This window comes from Apus apus, chromosome 17 (genome assembly GCF_020740795.1).
Source record: "Apus apus isolate bApuApu2 chromosome 17, bApuApu2.pri.cur, whole genome shotgun sequence".
In the NCBI taxonomy this organism is placed as follows: domain Eukaryota; kingdom Metazoa; phylum Chordata; class Aves; order Apodiformes; family Apodidae; genus Apus; species Apus apus.
In genome coordinates, this window is record NC_067298.1 from 12,523,890 (window position 1) to 12,547,199 (window position 23,310).

General features: G+C 51.2%; 4 protein-coding genes across 10 annotated transcripts; 2 read left to right on the forward strand and 2 right to left on the reverse strand.

Annotated features, from left to right (window-relative positions):
* Positions 1-1,103: 1,103 nt before the first annotated feature.
* Positions 1,104-2,582, reverse strand: CENPX (centromere protein X). Of its 2 annotated transcripts, XM_051635110.1 has the most exons (5): positions 2,487-2,582; positions 2,360-2,411; positions 2,233-2,286; positions 1,911-1,999; positions 1,104-1,795 (listed from the first exon to the last, which is right to left on the reverse strand). In XM_051635110.1, the coding sequence occupies exons 1-5, from the start codon at positions 2,580-2,582 to the stop codon at positions 1,781-1,783; spliced, it is 306 nt and encodes a 101-aa protein (XP_051491070.1). In that variant the 3' UTR covers positions 1,104-1,780. The 2 variants fall into 2 exon arrangements, with proteins under 2 accessions (XP_051491070.1, XP_051491071.1); XM_051635111.1 differs by lacking the exon at positions 1,911-1,999.
* LRRC45 (leucine rich repeat containing 45) lies at positions 2,581-13,905 on the forward strand. Of its 4 annotated transcripts, none has more exons than XM_051635099.1 (17): positions 2,581-2,800; positions 3,539-3,600; positions 4,359-4,429; positions 4,739-4,917; positions 5,611-5,739; positions 6,268-6,380; positions 6,926-6,984; positions 7,121-7,198; positions 8,116-8,251; positions 8,529-8,606; positions 8,761-8,872; positions 9,040-9,110; positions 9,989-10,081; positions 10,671-10,763; positions 11,681-11,854; positions 11,949-12,096; positions 12,508-13,905. In XM_051635099.1, the coding sequence occupies exons 1-17, from the start codon at positions 2,581-2,583 to the stop codon at positions 12,702-12,704; spliced, it is 2,013 nt and encodes a 670-aa protein (XP_051491059.1). In that variant the 3' UTR covers positions 12,705-13,905. The 4 variants fall into 4 exon arrangements, with proteins under 4 accessions (XP_051491059.1, XP_051491056.1, XP_051491058.1 ...); XM_051635096.1 differs by having other exon boundaries at positions 11,684-11,854; XM_051635098.1 differs by having other exon boundaries at positions 11,949-12,175; positions 12,508-12,595.
* A 612-nt stretch (positions 13,906-14,517) lies between these two features.
* Positions 14,518-19,793, forward strand: RAC3 (Rac family small GTPase 3). 2 transcript variants are annotated; one of them, XM_051634839.1, is made up of 6 exons: positions 14,518-14,640; positions 16,792-16,863; positions 17,123-17,240; positions 17,869-17,931; positions 18,407-18,566; positions 18,684-19,793. In XM_051634839.1, exons 1-6 carry the CDS (start codon positions 14,606-14,608, stop codon positions 18,812-18,814), a joined length of 579 nt encoding a protein of 192 aa, XP_051490799.1. In that variant the 5' UTR covers positions 14,518-14,605; the 3' UTR covers positions 18,815-19,793. The 2 variants fall into 2 exon arrangements, with proteins under 2 accessions (XP_051490799.1, XP_051490800.1); XM_051634840.1 differs by having other exon boundaries at positions 14,558-14,619.
* On the reverse strand, positions 19,781-23,034 carry DCXR (dicarbonyl and L-xylulose reductase). Of its 2 annotated transcripts, none has more exons than XM_051634838.1 (8): positions 22,924-23,034; positions 22,760-22,857; positions 22,499-22,653; positions 21,374-21,416; positions 20,976-21,075; positions 20,781-20,815; positions 20,544-20,661; positions 19,781-20,084 (listed from the first exon to the last, which is right to left on the reverse strand). In XM_051634838.1, the coding sequence occupies exons 1-8, from the start codon at positions 22,979-22,981 to the stop codon at positions 19,981-19,983; spliced, it is 711 nt and encodes a 236-aa protein (XP_051490798.1). In that variant the 5' UTR covers positions 22,982-23,034; the 3' UTR covers positions 19,781-19,980. The 2 variants fall into 2 exon arrangements, with proteins under 2 accessions (XP_051490798.1, XP_051490797.1); XM_051634837.1 differs by having other exon boundaries at positions 20,751-20,815; positions 22,924-23,033.
* Positions 23,035-23,310: the final 276 nt, after the last annotated feature.

Consider the following 23,310-nt stretch of genomic DNA (forward strand, 5'->3'; position numbering starts at 1 on the left):
CTGCTGCTGCTGCTACTAAAATACTGCTTCACTATGACATTCACATCAGTGATCCTCTGCAGTCAAGAGTGCTTGTCTATGGCCCAGGTATGTGTAGGCAGTGAACTTGAGCCTTTTTAGGGCAGCAGCTTTGAAAGATCTCTGTCACTAGGAGTCAGTATGGGGGGGGAGACATGAGGATTTGAAACCTGAAAATGGCAAGAAAGTAGGATTGAATTCCTTAAGAAGAACAGAATGTCCTAATATTTAAACTGCAGGCTCTTCACTAAGGTAGTTGCCATGAGGATTCCTACCCTGCTGCAGAACAGTATCTGGGGAGATGCCTCATGAGCTGGATATTTCAGTATCACTTCTGCTATAGTAGCTGAACTCATCCCTGGGGTATTTGGGCATTCAAAAATAGTATTAATTGATTATTTTTTTTTTTTGCTATTGCTTTTTTACCATATGGTTGTGGGGCTGAAGGCTGAACTAGGTCAGTTCCTTCTTGGGTTGTTTTGCACAGCTGCACAAACAGTTCTCTTGGCAAAGATGCTGCAATGCAGAGGGACAGGGCACTGCTTCAGCTGGTACTGTCATCAGAAAGAATGTGTATTAAATTGTGGTTTTAGTTGGAGTTTCCAAGGGGCTGGTGTCCCGAGTGATGACCTTGATAGCTCTTGGCTGAAGGACTGCAGTGACCTACTGAGCCTTTGCCCGCTGCAGCTGCCAGTGGGGAAGGAGCAGCTCCCCTCACTGCTCCTAGAGACAGGCACGGCAGAGCATGCAGTCCTTGAGGCACGCTGCTGTCAGCTGCCTTTTGTGCAGCCTCCTACGTATTTCCCAACAAAGTTCAGTTGTGTGGGTCCTGCCTACATGTGTAAGGTTTCTTATTTCACAGCTTCCCCCCCCCCCCGCCCCCCGCCCCCGACCCCCCTGCTGGCTGCGGGGCCAGGCTGTCCCATGATGTGGGATTCTCACACATGCTGTTTGTTATTCTGTCCTTTTTCCTTTCGTCCTACAAAGATGGAGAGAAGAGGGTGGGTTAGGGGAGAACTTTGCAAGTCTTTGAAGCAACTTGACTTTCAATGATTAATTGCAGCAAAGAGCCTACACAAGGGAGGGAGACTGGGTTTTAATTTATTGATGTTTCTTTGTGAGAACAAATTTATAGCAGAGCGGGAGCAGCTTCTGAAGAGAATATCAAATGGTTAAAAGGTTCCAAGTGTTCTTTGATGTCGCAGCCCTAGAGAAATACTGGAAGGTAGTAAGGGACAGACACTATTTATTTATAAAATAAAGATCAGTTACCTGGTTTTGGCAAGAGCCTGTGACTGAGCTGCTGTTAACAACCTATTCATTAGACAGGCTTCGAGCTGGACTGAATGTTTCTGCCACAGCTGCCTGCTGAGGTGATGAGAGCCTGCAGCTTGGATGACATTTCCAGCCATTAAGTCTTTCCATGCATCTCTGAAGCAGCACCTGTTTCTCACATTAGCTGAGAAAGCCACAGCATCTCGCTGCACTGTGAAGTGCAGGCTACTGTTAGAGGAGTGAGGCAGCAAGATGGAAACCAGTGAGACAGCTGACCAGACCAAGTGTGTGGCAGCCTCTCTTCAGAAACAGCATCTGGCAGCATAGCTGCTGAGGGCTTTGTTGTGCTTGCTAAAGGAGAGAGGAAACGGAAGCAAAATGGCAGGACAGAAAAAGTTGAGACTGTACTTCCTAGAGCTGGACTCTTGAAGACAGGCCAAAAGTTCACTGTCAGGTCAAGGTCTTCTGCTTTGCTTCATGGTGCTTCTTAGAAGTCCAGAAGCTGTAAGGAGAAAGCATCAAACCTGTCAGCACATTTGCTGGGTCCCCAAGCATCTCCCAGAAGGAAGAGGATTAAGCTGCTTCAGCGCACATCCTCGTCCTGTTCAGTTACACACCAGCTGCGGCAGCACCTTCTCCAGGTGCTCAACATCCACCTTCGCCAGGTCCTCGGCCTGCGCCTGCCGCACGGCCCGCGCCGCCGCTTCTGTGGGACGAGCGGAAGGAGAGGCCGTCGGCGGGGCCCGGGGCCGGGGCGGGGGGGGGCGGGGGGAGGAGGCCGCAGCCCCCCGGGGGAGGCCGTGCCAGGGAGGGGGAGCGGGGCTGGAGCACGGCGGGGGCGCTGGAAGCGGACAGGGTGCCCGGGAGGGGGCGGAGGGGCACCCTCGGGCCGGTAACGGGTTCTGTCGCGGTTCAGGCTGGCCGGGTGAGCGAGCTCACCTCGGACGAAGACGTTCAGCATCTCCGCCATCAGCAGCTGCGCGTCGCCGTTAACTGCAACGACAAAGTGCTTAGGGAGGGCGGGCGCCCGCCGCGCCCGGCCCGCTCGCCGCCGCCGCCCCGGTACCTCGGGTCCTGCCGTCCCGGAAGTGCAGGCGGAGCAGCTGGTCCACGGTGTCCTGCGGGGAGAGGGGAGCGAGTGAGCGGGACGCAGCGGGGACCGCCGGCCCCCGCGCCGCCCGGCCCCGCCGCACCTTCCTGAAGCCGCCGGCGCGACCGTCCCGCTCCTCCATGTCCCCGCCGGCCCCGCCCCGGAAGGGCGCGGGGGAGCGGGCGGGCGGGGCGGCCATGGCGGAGCTCGGCCGGGCCTACGCGCGGCTGTGCGCGGCGCCGCAGGAGCCGGTGCTGCGGCGGCTGCGGGAGCTGGGCGGGCCGCCGGGCCGCGCCCGCCTGGACCTGGCGGCACAGAGCCTCTCGCTGGAGACCTGCGGCGCGCTGGGCCGGCTGCTGCCCGGGGCCGCGCCCGTCGCCGAGCTGGCGCTGGGCGACTGCGGCCTGAGCGAGGAAGGTGGGCGCGGGGCCCGCGGCGGCGGCTGCCCCGGGACGGAGGCGGCTGCCCCGGGACCGAGGCGGCCCGGCCCCCGCGGCCGGTGGGGCCGCCCGCTTCCTCTGGCGCCGGGTGTGACGTGCCCGGTCCCGCGGGCCCTCCGGTGGCGCGCGGCGGTTTGTGCCGCGGGCGGGAATGGGCGGGAGGTGCGGAGCTGCCTGCGGCCGGGGAGGAGCCGGTGTGTGTGGCAGGTGAACTCCCCCGGTCCGTGACCGGCTCGTGAGCCCCTTGGTTGCCAGAGGCGTTTTCCCTGGTGGCCTGGAATTGCCGGGGTCAGCGGTGGCTTCTGCGTGATGCTGATCTGCTAGGCCCGATCGCTAGATCCTTGTATCTGGAGGGCGTTGAATGGAGGCTGCGGAAGGTGCGGTCAAGCTCTGTGAGCAGGGGGTAGATAACCCAGCAAGCGCCTTGTCTGAGTGGCCCGTCTGAACAGGGGCTATTTTCATGGTAGCGTTAGCGAGGTACACAGGGCGACATGCAGTTCTGTACTCAGACACCCCTTTTTCTGAGAATGTATACAAAATGTCCTGCCCTGAATGCTCAGACGCACCCTTCCCGGCTGTGTTGGCTGTTTACTAAATCGTGTTTTGTTACAGCTGTGTTTAAGCTGGCTGTTTGAAAGGATGCTTTCTTTTCCAGCTCAGGCAGAGGGTTACACACATGTACAAAATAAACAACTGTCTTTTTTTTTCTGTTTAGGTTTAAAACTTCTGTTGCATGGTCTTTGCTCCAACACCACAGTCAAATCTTTAGATTTGAAGGTGGGTATGTTTAGATAAAACTAAGACAAAGACGTAGGGAAGGAAATAGGAGCACAAGCTTAATGCAAGTTAGAAATAGACTGTCCTGGTACAGGATTGTTCTACAAGATGTTTACTTTTGTAAAGTTCTGGTTCCCAAATGACTCAGTCCTTGCTTTCCTAACAGCATGTCAGGACTTCCCAAAGTTTATTTGCAGTTCATCTTTGTCTGTTTCTATTCAGTTACTCTGTTTTGATATGAAGTTATTGCTGTGTATTTTGTCAGTTGCTGCTTGATCGGGTGAGGCGTATGTAGGCCTTTCTGTGGGTTTCTACGTTAATCAGTGAGTTACTGACTTGGAATGTTGCTGGCACAGAGCTCTTCCCTTGAACCTGCAGTCCTGTACTGCATCACACCTTTCTTTCTCATCTCTGCTGGTGCCAGCCAAGCCCTTTTCAGTGAAGTGAGATAAAATGATTATGCTTACCTAGAATCAGCATTTTCTGACCCATCATGGGCCATGCTGATCCTGTGCTGTTGGTGATTTTTGTGAGCTCTCAGTCATGATGCCTCACAGGACTAAGTGTATGTACCCACCGTTCCTCCTGGGGTCCTCTGTTTTCTGGAAGGCTGGCTGAGATGTGAAACAAGTGCTACCCAGAGCATCTTTGGCAGACTGAAGTCAGTGTTACAGCTGGGGTGTGCCTGGTGGTGTTTGGTGGGGTAGCTGTGCTGGGACAGGGCTTACCCCACTGGTCACCTGGGACTTCTGTTTCAGGGAAATAACCTGCGAACCATGGGAGCTGAGGCTTTGGGAAAACTTCTTAGGAAGAACAAATCCATCAGGAGGTAAAACTTCTGCGTCTCTGTCTACCTCTCTATTATTCCTGCCAGGTAGAGCACAAGATTAGAAAAGGGTTGAGGGTGTTTTTTGTTGGATTGGGAGGAATTTCTTCTGAGGGATGGGATGGATGAAGGAGTGAGAACTGGCAATGCCATTCCTGAGCTGCAGGGCCCTAGCAGGTTCCTGCTCTCTGTAAATGAGCCTCTGTTAGGGGAGCTGGGTGTTCAAATGGGTACCACGATCCAGGCATCATTGAAGCACTTGCAACTGTTCATTTACTCTTATGAACTCCAGTCCTGTCTGATTTTTCCTAGCCTAATCTTGGAATGGAACAGCCTTGGTGTGTGGGAGGAGGGCTTCTCCTTTTTCTGCCAAGGTCTGGGAGCAAACAACGTTCTCCAGCTGCTGGATCTGCGCAATAACCAGATCAACCACCAAGGGGCTGGGGAGCTGGCCCTGGCACTGAAACAAAATGCCAGCCTGCAGGAGCTGGGTACGAGTGACTAGTTCTTTGCCCACCTTCATATATCCGTGCATGCACACCTGTATCTTCAGCTTCGTTGCAGCCTGCCCTCCTCTGTACTAACTGGTCAGTGTCATTTCCAGTTCCTATCACCTGGAGTGCTTTGTGCAGGGATTAGAGCTCACAGAGCAGGAACTGTAATTGGAATTTCTGGAACCAAACCCACAGCTGAGGATGGTGTGCTTGGAACACAGCAGTTCTTAGTGGAGGAGGGAATGGGTTAATTCCCACTTGTGGATGCTGTTGGCATGCCTCTTGCAAGACTCTGAGGCTTGTTTCAGACTTGCTTTGTCTTTAGTAAGGAATTTTGCAATAATTTCATTCAAGAAAATGTGGCTCTCGGTAGCAGTCTCTTCTCACCCACAGATAGTGGTTCTGGAAAGAAGGCTCATGAGATTAAAACGTGAGGGGCAGACTTGTGTACCTTTTGAACTGTCATGGCTTCCTGTGCTTTACTGCAGTTAATATTCACCCTTATCTTTACTGCTTGGTTTGTTGTTTTCCCTTCCTCTCACTCATCTTGAAAGGGGACAGTGTTCATCTGTGTTTGTACTGAGACCATCTGGGGTTAGTCTGCTTGTAGGTGTAGAAGGAGCATGGTTTGAGCCGTGTGGTTTTCAGCAGATGTGTGACTACCGGGGTGAAAGTTTGCTTTCTGTGTAGATTTGCGCTGGAATACCGTTGGGCTTCTGGGCGGCCGAGCTTTGCTGAACTGCCTGCACAGCAATAAGACCCTGAAGAGGCTGGAGCTAGCTGGGAACAATGTTCCTAGTGACATCCTGAAGGCTGTGGGTAAGTATTACTTGTTGCACAGGAAAGAATCAGTAACTCCTTTCCCATTTCAGCACTTGAGAGGTACAGAGCAGGTGCTCCAAGAGAGCTGTGCCTCCTCCCTCCCTTTCTCAGCAGCATTTACTGCTCTGCTGCCTCTTGTCCTTTGATGAGGGCTGCTTGGGTTGGAGGTGTCACTTCTGCCCGCAAGGGGGAAAACATAATTTTGATTGAATTAGAAATTACTGTGCCATGTAAATGTAGAACTTGAGGCTTTATTTTGCCTCTGAGTAGCCAAGTTTGGATATGGCTAATGCAGCATGTCCTTTGTCATTGTCCTGCCTGCCATGGAGCTGATTGTCTCTCCTGTGGCTGGGTTGTCACTGATCCCACGTGTCTGTGAGAGCAGCCACTGCGTGGGACACCTTGAGGAGGGCTTCTGTCCTCCTGCTTCTGATAGCCAGGGTCAGCCTGAGTGCTGTCTCTTCCAGCAGCGCTTGCTATTCTCTAGCTTTAGATACGTGTGCTCTCCTGCTCTTTCTGCATCAGAACAGGCCATGGATCACAACCAAGACCGTCAGACTATCCTGAGTGAGACCCAGAACCGAACATCCATACTCAGCAAGGAGATTTTGAGTCTAAAGGATGAGAAGACCAAGCAGGTCAGCAGTGTTGCATGTTGGCCGTTCAAATGGGGCATCTGGAATCCCACGCTTTCCCTTAGCGTCCCCACGAAACACTCAGTGACAGGGTTATTGTGCACCTGAAGTTGCATGTGTGTCTTTCTGGCAGGCACACAGCATGAGTTAGTAAATTGTGTCCTTGCTCTGAGCATGGTTACCCAGGAATCAAATCTGTGACAGTATGGGTATGGCCAGATGCCCTCTGAACATATTCACTTTGGATTCTGGAGTTTTGGTGTTTTTTTGAGCCATATTCATGCTTTCAGTTCTTTTGCAACTGGTTTGATATTTTCCAAGTGAACCTAGAAATGTGAGTCAGTTTTTCTTCTGATTCCTAATTGTGCAGAGTTCCTATAGTTGATGACCGCAGTCAGATGTGCCAATGAACCTGTCAAACCTCCAGCTTCCTTTCAGTAGAGCAGCTTGACCTGTCTCCAGCCATCACTAGGAAGGGAAAGATGAGAAATGTAGATGCTGCAAGATGATGCAGTTCATTTTCTCACTGATGTTTGCTTTATTCACAGTTCTTGGATTTGATGGACACTATAGACAAGCAGAGAGAAGAAATAGCCAGGAGTGGCAGGTGGGTCGAATTTCTGAGTGCTTTCTGCTCTTTGATAGCAGAATTGGGCCCTGTCCTTTTTCTGGCAGAAATTACCCATCTTTTTTTTTTTTCTTTTTTTTTTTTCTCTCCCCTCTCTTTTTCCTCCCAAGTGCAGAATATCTGCAGCACGAGTCAGCCAGCTGCAGGAAGCATTGGAGGAGCAGCACTCTATTATGAATTCACTGAAAGCGAAGTATGAAGGAGGAAAACCTGAGCCATCCCTATGTTCTCTGCTGTACAGGCAGTGTTGAGCAGAGCTGTTCAGAAGGGGTTTGATGTTGTAGAGTGGCTGGCTTACTGTTTCACTTAGTTCTGCAGTAATATCTGGAAATTATGTGGATCAGACCTTTTGGGTTTGCCATGCTAGATGTTTAGCCAATTCTTAAATAAATTTACAGCACATTGGTATAAGATAAAATGAATTACAGAGGGTGAAAAGGAAAAAAGAAAGGATTGTGGGAATGGGATGCTACAGCCTAGCAAGAGTCTGTACCCACATCCCCTGGCAGTTGGCAGGATCCTCTGAGGACCATTGCAGATGTGGAGGAACCTGACCAGCAAGATTGTGCTTAGGAACAATGAGGTGGAGCTGCCCAAAGGCAATGTTAGATTGGACAGCCATATGCACATGGCACATGGTTAGACTTCAAGCACTGATGAGCCTGGCTCGTTCAGTTCTCCCAAGTGAAGGTGGTTTCATTACGCTGTGCCTCTGCCTGCAGAGTAAGCAGATTGCTTCTGCTGCCTGTGTTTAAAATAATATCCCTAATTTTAAACAACCTTGCAGTGGTATAAAATAGCCAGCTTAGTGTTCCTGTGAGAGTGGGCAAATCCTGGAGGGGTCCAGGTACAGAAAACAGCTCATGGAAGACAAGACAGGAAAAACGCAATGAGGCACCAGAAAGCCAGGCTCTGAGAAGCCCCAGGTCACTCACTGCAGAGGGTGCAGACAGAAGCAGTGTCCTTTTGCCAGGGGCAAAAAATGCCTCGCTTAGCTAGCCTGATTTAATCCACTGCCAAATACATGTTAACCTCTTGTGCAAGTGGCTTAGAGATCTCATTGGAAGTGTCTCCCTTAGAGAGGATTCTGGAAAGTGTTTCTGTGTATAGGCTGCAGATGACTGAAGCTGCCCTGGCTCTGTCCGAGCAGAAGGTGCACAATCTGGGAGAGCTACTGAATGCCACAAAACAGGAACAAACCAGCATGGCTGAGCGTCACTTTATGGAGCTCCAGCAGCAAAAGCAGGTGAGCTGGATAAGTCCTGGTTATGTTTGGGAGTAGGGTTCCATGTCGTGCCTGGTTTGTGTGGATCTGGGGGATGCAGGATGGGATAGGCAAGCATGATTTTTAGTGGCTTAACCACAGCTGCCGTGACACATGACTTTGTGTGAGTTAGGTAGGTGAGAGCTAGGGGTGGAGAGGAGCCATGGTGGTTTTGGGGTAGGTTGGATTTATTTGGGTGTGGTGTTGGTTGGGGTAGGTTGGCAGTGCAAGAACTAAGGGATTTTGATTCTGTTTGCAGGAAAGTGCTGATCGGGAAAGCAAGCTTTTGCGTGATTTGTCTGCTGCTAGTGAGAAGAACCTGCTTCTAAGAAACCAGGTAGGAAAGTAAGTCCAAGGCTGAGAAGTGGGACTTGGGCATTGTTCACTTCTGCTCTGTACATATGTTGTGTGTCTCTGCTGATTGTTCTGTACAGCCAACTTTTTCTGCTAACAGGAAAAGGAAATCCTTTGTGATGGTAATTTCCTTGTAGGTGGATGAATTGGAGAAGAAGTGCAGAGTACAGCAAGATCAGCTATTCCAGGTAAAACAAGACTTGACCAACACAACAGCAGAGCTGAAGCTGCGGGCTGTGCAGGCTGAGGGTGAGTGTAGGAGCAGAAACAGCTCGTGGACATCTGTGGGTTAGGTTTATAGTCCAGGAGTCAATGGTGCAAGGCAGTCTAGGAGGAAGGGTTGGGAGAGTTTGGAATAAATACAGCCTGCGTAGCAGGAATGCTAGGGTTGTGATATGCCTGCTCTTAATCTGCAGAACGCTTGGAAACAGAGAAAAGAAGATTTAAACAAAGCCTTGAAGATGTGGAATCCCTTCGGTTAAAAGAGGTGAGAACGGGGTTTCTGCAGTTCCCTGAGGTTAATCTCTCTTTGGTCCTGACAAACACCACTGGAGGTCATTAATTGCTGTCAGCTGCTCTGAAACAAGTTTGAAAATTAGTGGACTCAGACTTACTGTGGGAATAACAGGTGAAGCCCAGCTGAAGAGATCACAGGACATTCCACCAGCAAGATGTGTAGCTTGCAGGATCATGGGCAGAGTGGTGCATGTTCTACAAAGGAGGCTTGGAGCTCACCCCTGTGTCAGTCTTGTAATGCACAGAGGTGGTGATGAATAAGCAGTCTTGTCAGGCTCACTGAACTAAAGGTGCATTCATGGGGGATGTCGAGACATACATGCTGTGTACAACCAGTCCCTTAATGGGACTCAGCTTGCCAGTTCCTTCTCTGTTATGTTTCAGGGGGATTCTGTCTGAGTGTGGACAGGACAAGAGACTCTGATCAGCTCTCTTTGGAGTGATTATTGAGGTGTGAATTCTCTCTCTCTCAAAAAAAAAAAAAAAAGATATAAGTAGGTTTTCCTGAAGATTCTGAAATATTGTAAGAAGAGGTATAGGCCAGGAAGGTTTTAGCTGCATTACACTAGAAAATTAATCTGTGGGTTTTTGTACCACTTGAAGATGAGAGCTTGAGCTCTGTATCTTGGCCTGGAAGTGATCTCTGTCTAAAGTTCCTAGTTTCTAGTGGGCAAATTCTATCTATATTACAATTTCCTAGTGGAGCTCTGAGGGAGGTAACAGTTTTTCTTTTGTGGTAGGTGGATCAATGAGAGGATGCTCTTTCTCCTGCTGGATGACCATGTTGCTATGCCTGGATATTGGATTGGGTTTCTGGCACTTGCTTAAATGGTTTCTGCTGCTTTGCAGGTGGATCATATGACACAGCACATGGAGGCTAGTGAACGTTCCATGCAGGACAGGATCCAGAGGCTGGAGGCCATCAGGATAGCTCTGGAGGAGGTGAGAATGGATGCTCCAGGTGCATTGGAGTGCTCAGGTAGCAGTGCCAGAAGAAGGCTGCTGGGGAGCTTTGTGGAGTCTTCCATTGCTGACCTATGTAAAGGTTGTCATGTGCTGTAGGAAGGAACAGAATACAGTAGTTTATCAGCTGAAATTATTTTTACTGCTTTGCAATAAGGAAGGAGAAGGTTCCAAGAAGAAACTTTTAGATGTAGATTCTGATTGAACAAAACCAGAGTTTCCATTGAATGTGGTTAGATTCTTAGCAGGATTTCACTTCACAGGTTTCCTGTGTGGTCCTCAGTAGTGTAGTGTGTTTATCCTTATGTGTTCCTCCAGCTAGATCCAGTGCTACCCTCTCCTGTTCCTCTTCCTTTGGAAAGCTTCACTCTTTTCTTGCCCCATATAACTGCAATTCTCATTTAATTTAGATGGCAGTCACGGGTTGAGAAAAGGTGTGTGATCTGGGTTTGTTTTCCCTGCCCCTGAGTGGGAGAGACAGCTGAGTCACATTGTAGTCTGCGGCTGGAAGCTGCTCATGTTTTCTGCTCAGTTTCTCGGTCTGGAATCATCTGTGTTTCTGTGGCAGGAGCTGAGCAAAGTCAAAGCAGCTGCAGTCACTGAGCGAGGCCGCGCAGAGGAGGAGTTAATAAAAGTCCGGAGTCAGGCACGGCTGGAGGAGGTAAGGACAAGACCTGTCTGTGGGAAGGAGCGGGTTGGGCTGCCTGGCTTATGTTTTTTTGTCTTAGGGAGCTGCTGAGTAACTTCCCACTTTGGGTTTCACTGACCTGCAAATAGTGTGATTTCTGAGGAAGAAATCCCAAAAAGTCTGCTTTGAATTGCCTCCAGAATGTAACCACTGCTCCCACCGGCTCTGTTCTTTCCAGTACTAACAGAATTGATGTGGATATTGTCATAGCAGATTGCATTTAATTTGCCAACTTTTGAAGCTAGCAGCCAGATGTCAACCCTTCTGTTTGACAGCAGCTTTCATGGGGGACTCCTTTTTCTCTGGACTCAGAGGAGTTTCTGCAGGTGGCTAGGGCTGCTGGATACAATAAGTCACTGTAGAGCTGAACTTTGTGAAAATGGCAATGAAGTCAATACCCTGTGAAAGTGATGAGGAAAATACACCAAAATTACTAGAATGTTTACTTATACGTAACGTCACAAAAGAAAGTGCTTTACTGAGTTACAGATATATGAAAGTTGCCATGTATGTCTGTGGTGGGGCACAGCAGTTGTTGAGCTGCATACAGTGCTGTTTCAGAGCCATTTGGGATATGGAGGAGGAGAAGGCAGAGCATTAGCTGTAAGCACCAGTGGTGGTGTTGGTGCCTCTGCCAGGGACATGCCTCTGTTTCTCAGTGAATGAGCTGGACTTTACAGTGTCCCCATCAAAATGTTTTCCCAGCAGCTTGGATTCACTCCTGAATGCAAGGGAGAAGTGCTGTATCTGTTATGGCCAAGTCCTGTGCTTGTTCTTTGGTGCCAGTTGTCTCAACCAAAGGTTCACTGTGTTTGGAACAAAAAGGGGAGAATCCCTTTGCAGGAATGGAAAAGGACTAATGTATTTTCATCTTCCTTTGTGTCTTACAGCAGCAGAGACTAGAACACCTAGAAGAGAAGCTGAGGCTGATGGCTGAGTCCCGGGATGAAGCTCAGAGCTGCTGCCTGAAGCAGAAGCAAATGGTTTCTGAGGCCCAAGCCAAAGCCAGCCAGCTGAGCCTGCACGCGGATGGGCTCAGGAGGCGAGTAGAAGAGCTTCTTCAGGTAATTTGGACTGGAGTAGAGAGATGGTCACCACAGGGGTAGAACAATTAGCCGAAGTAGTTTGGTTATTCATGGATTTGTCTTTATGTATCAGGAGCTGAACAGTAAAGAAGAGGAGAAAGTGACAGAGGTGAATAAAGTGAAAGTGGAATTACAGGAGCAGATTGGACATCTGCAGGCTGAACGAACAGCACAGGAAGGACTGAGAGAGAAGATTGCAGCCCTGGAGAGACAACTGAAAGGTGGTGGATACTTACATGCTTCTCAAATGGTGATGCTGGGTTACCTTACAGTGATCCTGGAACTGAGCTACACTTAGAGGTAGTGACATCAGTGCTTCCTGCCTGTGGGTACAGCTATGAATTGTACCCTCTTTCCTGATTTATTTGCAGGGATTCTTGTCCTCATTTTATAGATACCAAGACTTGGATAACTACCCAAAGCAGCACAGCAAACAAAATGTTTGGATTTCCTGCAGTGAGAGTGTAACATTTTGCCTGTGCGAAACCTTTCATGCTGTCCCATGCAGCTTCTCCTGTGTGTCTGTTGATCATCCTGCTTCCATTGCCTTTGGCTGTGACTGTAATGAGTCTTTCCTTTTTATTCTAGGAACACTCTTAATTTTCCTTACTAGTGCTGCTCTTCTTTTGCAGCCCTATCGAGTAATCACCGTGAGGCACTGCTGGACAAAGAAGGTGAAATCTCTATGCTGCTGGAGAAACTGAGAATGAAAGAGGCTGAAATCTCCAGGATGAGGGAAGAAGAGGCCCAGCGAGCAAGTTTCTTGCAGAAAGCTATCATGGCATATGTGCAGGGCTCCCCCTTGGGCACCCACAGTTGTAGTAAATGAGAGCACGGCTTAAAGAATCCAGATACCTGCTGTCAGGAAGAGTGAGCAACTCAGGTACAGCCCCTTCTTTCTACGTGGGACAGTTTTGGCACAGTGGGGTGACAAAGGCTTGCAAACACAAAAAATCACTCTTCCGAAATCTTGCTCCTGGCCATATAATGGAGAGCGGGAAACAACCATCCAGGACAAAGATAGAGGCTTGTGGGTCTGAGTTAATTATGTGGAGCCCTTCTCCTGCACTGCTACAGCATTTGGAGTAGTTTCCTTTTCCACAGCACCAGTTTGTTGACACACCCTGTTGTTACCTGGGGGTTGTATGTGCCTTGGGCAGTGGTCATTCTGAGGCATTTCTTCGGATGCCAGTGCTTTTCACAGCCTGGTAAGCGACAGGCAGCAGCGTTTACAGTTCTCTGTAGGTGGGAGCCATTTACTTTGCTCGTGGGGCCCTGAAGCTGCTGGAAACACCAGGTCTTACGCACTTGTGCTTTTGTACTTGGTGCTTACAGAGGGAAGCAGCAGCTGACAGAGCTCAGTGGCTTTTCTACCCTGCTTCCCATGGCTCTGGCTGTGGTGATGGGTGGTAGATGGACATTCATTATACATAGAAACAACTCTGCAGGGGGGATCTCTGTGCAGTGGCTGTCCAGGTCCTTTTTGGACAGCTGGGCTTTGGCCATGATTCAAGTCTCTGCAACACAAACCAGCACAGAAAGGGTGGGGTGGGGTGTCAGGGGTCAGCATCTGTGCTTTGTCACCGTGAACCACAGCCCTTGGCTGGTGTTCTTGTGGCCAAAATGCAACAGGATTTCATTCCACTATGACAAATGGCAAAACTGTCCTGCGGGCTTCTCAGGATCCTGGAGCTGAGTGCTGTTTTCTGGGCCTTACCCTGGGGAGGAGCATGCTTCTGCCTCAGCACTGGGGAGCTGATTCTCAGAGCACAAAGGGGAGAAGGTGTTTCCTTTCCTGGCAACACAAGCCCTCATGTGGTGTCAAGGGATATGAGGGTCTGAACTGGAGAAAGTGGAGACCCTCCTGTTAGCTTCTCCAGTGAGTCAGGGGTGGAGAAATTAACTTGTGCATATTTAAGAGGCAGCTGGAAAACAGAACTTTTTGCGTGGACTGGTTTGTTTGTGTTTGTGATTTTTCATATTGAGTTTTGCTCTGCTTTTTTAATAAAAGCTTTTGCATTTTGCCATCACTCTGGACAGTGACAAGCTGGATGCGTGGGTGATGTGGAGGGAGGGCCCTGCTGCTGTGTTACTCTCATGGAGATCCTCCTAGTCTGTCCTGAAGCTAAAAGATTGTTACTGGTGGATAAGCTAAGGATGTCTACAGATTTTGGTTCTGAACTAAGGTAAAAGAAGCTGAGCCTAAATGCCCCAGTCACAGGGCAAGAGCCTGTGTTGGTAGATGGTCTGTGGATGCTGGGCAGCTCTGCAGACCAGCAGGTAAAGGAAAAGCAAAGCCTGTTGTTCTGAGACGCTACCACTACATGAATTCTCCACCGAGAGGTGGAGGATTCCAGAGTCATCTTTATGCAGGATTTCTGCTGCTGCATCTCTGCTTCTCGGCCCCTCCGTGCAGATGATGGTGAACCCGCAGCTCGGACAGAGCCAGGTTTTAAAGCCTCACCCGCGCGCAGGGGCCGGGGCTGCGGGAGCCGAGGGGGCGGGCGCTGGGCAGCCCGGGGCGCGGTGCCGGGGCAGCCCGGGGCGCGGTGCCGGGGCGCGGTGCCGGGGCGCTCGGGCAGCGGGGCGGGCGGGGCGGTCCCGGGCTGCGGCCGCGCGCGAGGGGGTGGGGCCGCGGGACCCCCCCTCCCCCCCGCAGGGCCCCGCTCGGCCCCGCCCGCCCGGGCCGTCACTGCGGCGGAGTCGCGGCGGCGCCGCCATCGCGGGCAGATGCAGGCGATCAAGTGTGTGGTGGTGGGCGACGGGTGAGTGCGCGGGGCCGCCCCGGCCGCGCCTCGGCCCCGCGCAGCGCCGCACGAAGCGGGCCCGGGCCTGGCGGCGGGAGGGGAAGGAGGCAGGGAGGGAGGGCCCGGCGCGGCCCCGCCCCGCGGCCCGGCCCGGGAGACCCGGCTCCGCCGGCGGGAGGCGCGGGCAGGGCCCGGAGCGCCGCGGGGCCGGGCGGGGCGCCGGGCGGGGGTTGGGGCCGCCGGGTGAGGGCCCGGGCCCCGCGCCTCCCGCCGGCCCCGCTCCGGGCCGGCCCCGCGCCTCCCGCCGCCGGGATTCGGGGCCTGGCGCGGCCGCTGCAGCCCTGCCCAGCGCCTCCTGCTCCCTTTTCATTCGTGAACTTGGGTCTTGGTCTTTTGACACGGTTCGGTTCCACGTCTAGTGGTGTGCTGCCTGGAAAACACCTTCTTGTCTGGGTTCCGTAGCCATCTCATTGTTTCATTAGCTGCCTGTATTTCACTATTTTTCATCGTACAAGCATGATTCATCACAAAGGCCTCCCTAAAAATCCCAAAAAATGTTCACAGTTTTCTCTCATACCTCCTTTTGTTGTGTTCCACAGTGAATATATTGCTGTTTCTGATTTCACTGAGTGCTTCTGGTCACCTTCCTTCCTCTTTTCTTTAGGCTTTTCCTATATGCCTTTTTCTGAGAACACATCTGTATTCCACATGCAGCCATGCAGTAGATCTGTGGTGCTTTGTAACTTTTTCTAGCTCTTCCTGCAGTTTTTTTCCTCATAATTCCTGTTTGCTTTTCTGATCACCACAGCAAGCACAGAGCTGAGATACAGAGAACTAAATGTGAGCTGGTCTTAGGCAGAGACTGGTCTTTCCAGCTTCCCACATGTGCTACCCCCTCACTTAGAGTGAGGCCTTTCAGGTTCTCCAGCCTGTGGGGGGCAAAGAAGGGAGTAGGAGAAAAAGCCCCCATCCCAAACCAGCACAGCCTTGTGGAGGGGAGAGTTAACAACTGGGAGCACGTGGGAGCATGTTGGGAGGGGACACCAGCTGAAGGTTTGCAATCCAGTGCTTTGCATTGAGACCAAATTGATATTGAAAAGACTAAATTAACTTGGATACCAGAACCCTTTACTCAGAAATATGTGTGGATTTTGTGACTTCCTTGTGATTGGAGAGAGGTCATGGTTCAGGAGGAGTCAGGCTGGTCAGTGTAGTGGTTCCTTACACAACCTCCCCATTCTCGAAGAGATGGAGCTTGATCCAGGGGAAGGCTGGATGGATTGCTGTAGGGGTTGTCGCTGTGCTTTGTGTTATCCTGGTGCAGGACTAGGGTGTCCCCTGGGGTCAGTCTCTCTATTACGCCTGAAGTCATTCCTTATGTCCAGTTTTAGAATTGGGTAGAGGGTGCTCATCTCTGGCAACTCAGCTTCACTCAGGCAACAACCGGCTTTCCCTGACACTCAGGATCTGTTTCTCTGGAAGGTTGTCTGTGGTTCACAACTTTCACAGTGATAAATAGGTTGTTTGCACTCCTGGTACTCTGCTGCTCTTATAATTAAGCTTTTCCCTTATGCTGCAGGGCTAACTAAAGTTCTTAGGCTTACACTATTGCCAACCAGGCCCAGCCTGGCCAGCTGACACTTTGGGGTTGACCAGTCTGTCTTCAGCCAAACCCTGGGCTGATTTTTTCTGTGATCTACAGTGTTTGCTTTCCAAACTGATAGTGGTCAATTTTAAAGTTTGTTTTTGTTTATGGATACTTATTTTTCCCATTTGTATTTATTGATATTGAATTCTTACACCCGAGCAGTGCAAATAATTCTGTGTTGTGTTTTTTTATCTCAATGTTAACCTGTTTTGCTAGGTTATTACAGATTTGTTGAGCCCAGCACAGAACCCTAATTTATTGCCTCTCCTTCAGTTCCTGGAACAAATTTATTTTTTCTGGGGTTGTGCTGAGGCTGAAAGGGTGGGGAAAAGGAGAGGGAGAGAGCAGGGTCAGGCAGGATGCACAGTGTGAGTTCAGGCCTGGTCCCTGACAGCTGGAGAGCTGCAGACCACTACAGGTTTTTCTCATATGGCAACTTTTTACTTAACCTCTTTTTTGAGTGGGGGAACAGTGCTTCCTGCTGTACCCTTCTTGATGCTTCTCTCTTTCACCCTCTGCAGAGCTGTAGGGAAGACCTGCTTGCTGATCAGTTACACCACAAATGCCTTTCCTGGAGAATACATCCCCACTGTGTGAGTAACAGCCTTGGGCTTCAGTTTCTTTTTGCTCTGCATGCTCCTGTGTGTAAAAGTTGGCTTTGCCGGCGAGGAGGAGCTGTCCCAAATCTGACAATGGCCCTCACTCTGGTGGCGTGGCCGGGCGTGTAGGAGGGCAGGCTGTCCCCATGGGAACTGTGTCCTCTGCCGATTCACTGCCCCTTGGACTTTATACGAAGAGAGGGATGTGTGGATTGTAACAAGATTGTCACTGATGGGGACTCTTCCCTGCCAGGTTTGATAACTATTCTGCCAATGTCATGGTAGATGGAAAGCCAGTGAACCTAGGCCTCTGGGATACAGCAGGGCAAGAAGATTATGACCGACTGCGGCCTCTTTCCTATCCACAGACGGTGAGTGCTGGGCTTGGAATGGCTTGTAACTGCTTCTCTTGGAGACAGGGAGGCCCCCAAGAGCAGCCAGGCTTCTTTGCTTTGAGGAAAGTTCCTGCAGCTGCAGCCATAATTCTGGTTGTTAGAGAAGTATCACAGCTAAATTTCTCCTGAGCTCGTCTGTTCTAGTTCCTGCTTCACAACGGTGTTTGAACAGTTGTGCATGCCACAGGGAGGCTCAGGTGAAAGGAATGAAGTGGGGCTGCTGTGCAGCTGAGCTGCCTTCCATATTCACACATTTCCAGTGGCACATCTCCCCGTTGGGCTGCACTGGTAGTGTTTCCCTGGCTGTAGTGACTCTTACGTGGCCCCCCCACCAGGGGTGGGGTCTAGAGCACTGTTAAGGTATTTGTGGCCACAGGCTCTTAACATGCAGAGCCCAGCATTGCAAAAGAACATTAAGTCAAACACTCAAAGTCTGTTCTTTCCCTCTCTGAATTAGTTTAGCACCCTTAATGGGGAAGAATTTATTACAGCCACAGTCCTTGCTTGTGGGAGGAGGTTGTCCTCTGTAAGACTCCCTCTCCACCCTCCCTGAATTATCTCTAGCTTTTCTTCCCACACGGCTGACCCTCTTGTTTCCACACAGGATGTTTTCTTGATCTGCTTCTCCCTTGTGAGTCCAGCCTCCTTTGAGAATGTCAGAGCCAAGGTAAAGTATTCTCCTTCTGGGTGAAAGAGTGGGAGGGAGGAAGCAGTGAAGTCCCCCTGCCCCACCCAGCACCACACTTACAAGCCCAAGATTTCTAGCAGTTGTTTAGATGTCATGGTCTGCTGGTTTTAAGAGCGGCCTGCTTTTCATTTATGATTTTGGTGAAGTTTTTGCCTTGTTGAATCTGCATCTAAAAGAAGAGAAGGGATGTCCTAGAAGCTCAAGTGCAGTTAAGGGAAGCACTGTGTGCAGAGCTGGCTGGCACCATCATGATTCCATTTCTCAGCACCTTCATTATTACATTTGTACCAATCTCTTTCTGCAGAGCATATTCAGAACTGTAGGCAGAAGTTCCTTGTTCAGGTATTGTCACCATGTCAGAGAGCAGTAAAAACTTTGTTCCTAATAGTAAATGCATCCTCATGGTTGCATCTACTGCCATAGCTACTTGTCTTACCATGCCTCTCTGTTTCAGTGGTACCCTGAGGTCCGACATCATTGCCCAAATACACCTATCATTCTGGTGGGCACCAAGCTGGACCTGAGGGATGATAAGGACACCATTGAAAGGTTACGTGATAAGAAACTGGCGCCCATCACCTACCCCCAGGGTTTGGCCATGGCTCGGGAGATTGGTGAGTCTCGTGTGCTGGAAGATCTCCACGGCGTTGAGCTTTTCATTCTGGAGTGGGTGAGGGATGGTGTGTCCTGGTAGGACTGGTGTGGTTGAGCTGGAGCTCTCTTTCCCCTAGGGTCGGTAAAGTACCTCGAGTGCTCTGCCCTGACGCAGCGGGGCTTGAAGACGGTGTTTGATGAAGCCATCCGGGCCGTGCTCTGCCCACCGCCCGTCAAGAAGCCTGGCAAAAAGTGCACTGTGTTCTGAGGGCTGTGGCCTCAGTGCTGGCTCAGCATGTTGTCCTCTGACAGTCTGCATATTAGCTGGGTGTTTCTGGAGGGGGCTGGGATGTCTAGGGCCCTTCATCATGTACGAAGTCAGTGTTTTTTAAATGTCTCTTTGATTTAACGTCAGTGTTGATGTGAAGGGGCAGTGGGGGCAGGAGACTAGCTGGGGGCTGTGCAACCCCCAGGGGAGGTACAGTGGGCAAGGCAAGCTAGCTCCTTGGGGCAACAGGCTGTTTTCGCTCTCCTGAACTCCAAGCTTAAAGGGCTGAGACATTAATCCTGTCCTGGAGACACCTGGTTTCAACCTGCAGGTGAAACAGGTGGTGAAGATCCTTGTGGGACTGGGGAGGGAGCTGATGTGAATGGTGCTGAGTGACAAGAGCAGCTGGGAGAGTGGTAGGGTCTCCTAGTCCAGCCTTCTGTGGCTAATAGTTAACAAACTGGTGCTCTAGCAGATATGTGCCTGAGACTGTTAAAGAAATCATACCCAGACCTGGAAGAGGTCAAAGTAAATGAGGTATGAATCTGAAGAACTAATCATTAGGTGCTTTATGGGGTACTAGCCAAACTCAGTGAGTGAAACAGCTCTGTGCAATCCATGTGTTTGCCCTTCTGTGTGTGCACACCCTAGGACAGCGTGGTGCTGCTCCCCCCATCAGTCTTTAGCAGGGCCTCCCCCCCAGATCCAGTCTCTGCAGAGCAGGGCTGTGGTTGTTGCCTCTGTTTTGTTTTTTTCTACTAAAGACAGCAAAGGAAGCAATGAGGAGTCTGCTAACTTCTTCTTTACCTTCCCACTTGAAAGTGCAGGCAGGCTCTATAGATTTGGATGGAACAGGGAGACCTTCTGAAAGGTTGTGGGGAGGAATTAAGGTTGGAAGAAAGACAGGTCCAATTTCTAATCATCATGTAGAGTGACAAGATAAAACCTTATTTGGTGCAATAAACATTCTCCATGACAACATATGTGATCTTTATTATCTATCAGCCTTCTAAAGGTGGTTTTCTGCCTCACTTCTCATTCAGGTTCCAGTCCTGCTGCCCCTCTTCTCCAGAAAAACTGGGATTGTGTAATTGTTTTCTATCCATTTTACATCTATGCATTACTAGGATGAAAATTAAGGCCACGTGTGAAATGCAGGTGTCATCTTAGGAGACAAGAAATCCCCCATCAACCACCAGTGAGCTGCCAGTTGTCATAGCACTCTTATCACTCAGCAGGAAGAGAATGCTGTTCACCACATCATCCACCTCTGGAAATAAACACAGAGAACATCCTATGCACCCCTCAAACTGTACTAGAAAAACAAGCATCCCAAAAGGTGTATCTTTGACTTCTACATGTAGTCGGAGCAGGAAATACCTCCTCCCCCAACCTGTGTCTGGTGCTGTATACGGGACTGTGTGGCTGAGAGCTGGACATCAAAGTCCCTGTTGTGATCAAATTGTTCACAGTAAGCACCTGTGCTCCCCTCCCAGTCAAATTTATGAACAGTAGAGTAAGTGCATCTCACTTGTCCTAAGGTGAGAAGGCTGTGGAAGAGGGGAGGTCTGTCCTCATCAAATGCTGCAGGAATTAATCCACAGCCATTCAGCAGAGTTGTGACCTTGCCCACAAAAGCAGCAAGGTACCTATGGCTGTGATGTCCATTAGAGGGAAGTCTTGGATACAACAATAGAGCCTAGCCTGGCAACAAATCTACACCACTAACCTGCAAACTTTCCCAGTGGAATCCGATTAATCATGGCAGCAGATTTCTGAGGGTCACTCCAGTTAATTCTCCCCATGTCGGTCATAACCACTGTGGGGTTCACAGTGTTCACCCTAATCTGGGACCGAGAGCAACAAACAATCTAGACTGCTCTGAGAGGAAATGCTCAATATTTCACACTTTTCTTTCTCTCAGGAAGAATCCTACCTTGTGGGGTCCCAGTTCCATTGCCATTACCTTGCTCAGCATATCCACAGCACTTTTTGTGGAACCTTCAAGAGAAGGGAAAAACAGGAGGCACTAAAGTGCACAGCATTTGTTCTGGAACATGCAGAAGTTTTTCACTGCCCAGACTTGGCAGCCAGCAGCTTGGTAGCTGTGGGTTTCCAGATAGTCAAAATGAGGGGCACCACTAAAGCCACACATGCTTACAGTAAACAGCATGATCCCGCAGAGCACGCTGAGATGCCTGGCTAGAGACATTGACAATAGCACCTGGCACCCCCTGTGCAATCATCTGCCGAGCAACAATCTGGGAGAGGAAAAAACAGAGATTACAATCATAGCAGGAAAAATCATAATTTCACCCAGTAAGAATCTTGCTGGGCCATTATGTAGCCAAAACAGCAAAAACATCTGGAGGAAGGAAGTCCTCACTTCCTCCCACTGACAAGAGAAAGTCAAAGCAAGGGACTGAAGGGGCTGTATGCACAAATTGTCAGGTTAATTTTGGATTACAGTCCCTTTAGCTCCCACAGTGGACACTTATCTCTGCTGTGCAGAACAACTCAGTCACTGTTGTCACAACCACTGTGACAATTCTTCCTCACCTGGGAAACATGAAGCACAGCCCCAAAATTCACATCAAGAGACCTACAAATAAATCAAATTTAAAAGTTACAGAGTGGTTCCAGCCCAGGCCAGAGAGGAGTTGTTTTGGGTGACAGCAGAGGACAAGTGCTGCTGGTGCCTTGGAAATACTGGTGATACTCTAGAACATAGAAATGCCAAGCTGGCCAGCTAGCAAGAATGATTAGGCATGCTTTCAGCAATAAACCATCCATGTTTGTCAGATATTTAGTGTGCAGGGGGGAGGTGCACTCCTGCATTGCCACATTTCTAGCAGGACTGATCTTTAGCAGGATAAAAGTCATTCCTCCGTTAAAGTTTAAACAGCGAGCCCTGGGCCTCAGCCAGCGACTCCTCTTAGGTCAATCAAACCCTTCACAAGGCTTAGAAAAGTAAATAAATCTGCTGTAAGATGGGTATAAGCAGCTTTTCCTCTGTTTGCCACACAGTCCTTCCTTGGTCAGGTTTTTTGCCTGCTAGTTCTGCAGACCAGTCTTGGTATAATCCCTACATTTTAGTCACAAATGAATCCTTTACTATAGACCCACAGCAGCCACTTTGAATGCAGGGACAAAGCATGACCCCTCTTCTCAGGAGGAAGCAGACTCACCACATCCTGTATCCTAAAGCTTAGCCCCAACTGGAACTATGGATATTTGAGGAAAAAAAAGATATCATGTTATTGCAGTAGAGCAAATTTAGTTTCTCACTGAGAGTTTGGTAGCCCCAACTGCCTTTCCACACAGAGCCTGAGCTGTAGCTGGACTGGCAGCTCTGGGCTGGTGAACAGCACAGGACGCTCCTCCCTGCGGGTGTGCACAGCACGAGGGGGAACTGCAGGTTCTGGGGACTCGGTCTGGAAGAGTGTCAGTGCCTGACTGGGTTTCCTTTCAGTGTTTAGAGGGTGAAAGGTGATGATGTCGACTATTAAAACACCATAAAGAAAAGAGACATAAGCAGTAACAATCATCAAACCATTGCAAGAGTGTTAGGCTGCTCTGAATGTGTCCCTGTCGGTCTGGCTGCTTCTCTGGACATTTTGCCACCCCTGCTGACGCTGGTTTGCTAAGGCCCAGCAGAGCTTCCCCCGCGGGCACCGCACTCACCGCTGCAGGGCGGCCCGCGTCACCTGCAGGAAGGGCTGGAGCGGCGCCACGGCCGCGTTGTTCACCAGCAGCTCGAACGGCCCCGCCGCGCCCAGCGCCGCCTCCGCCGCGTCCCAGTCGGCCAGGTCCAGGCACAGGGTCTCGATGCCCGGGCACTGCGGGAGGGAGCCCGCGTGGGTGGCGGCCGGGCCGGCCCCGAGCGGGGCAGGCGGCCCCGAGCGGCAGCCCGGGAGGGCCGGGGATCGCGGGGCCGGCCGGTACCTCTCGCGCGAGGCTCTCCAGGTCCGCCGCGGTGCGGCTGAGCGCGGTGACGCGGGCCCCGGCCCTGCTGAGCGCCACGGCCACGGCGCGGCCGATCCCTGCGGGGACACGGCGTCAGAACCCGGCCCGGCCCGGCCCGGCCCCGCCCGGCCCCCCCCGCACACCTTTGCCGGCCCCAGTCACCAGGGCCCGGCGGCCGCGGAAGCTGAGGTACGGCTCCATGCTGCGGGCGGCTGCGGGCGGGGCGGGGCCGGAGCCGCCCAAGAGGGCCGGGCCGGGGGGCCGGGCCGGGCGGTGCGGGGCAGGGCTGCGGGGCCGGGCTGCGGGGCCGGGCCGGGCGGTGCGGGGCCGGGCCGGGCGGTGCGGGGCCGGGCCGCGGGGCCGGGCCGCGGGGCCGGGGCACAGCGCTGCCCGGCAGGGCCTGCTACAACCCGGCGCTCCCCGAGCCGCGCCTGGGCCCAGCCAGCAAGAGAGGGGCACAGGGAGCAATTTCCTTGGCTCTGATTCTCACTGAAGTATCAGTGAGAGAACGCTGAAAAACAGGTTCTTGC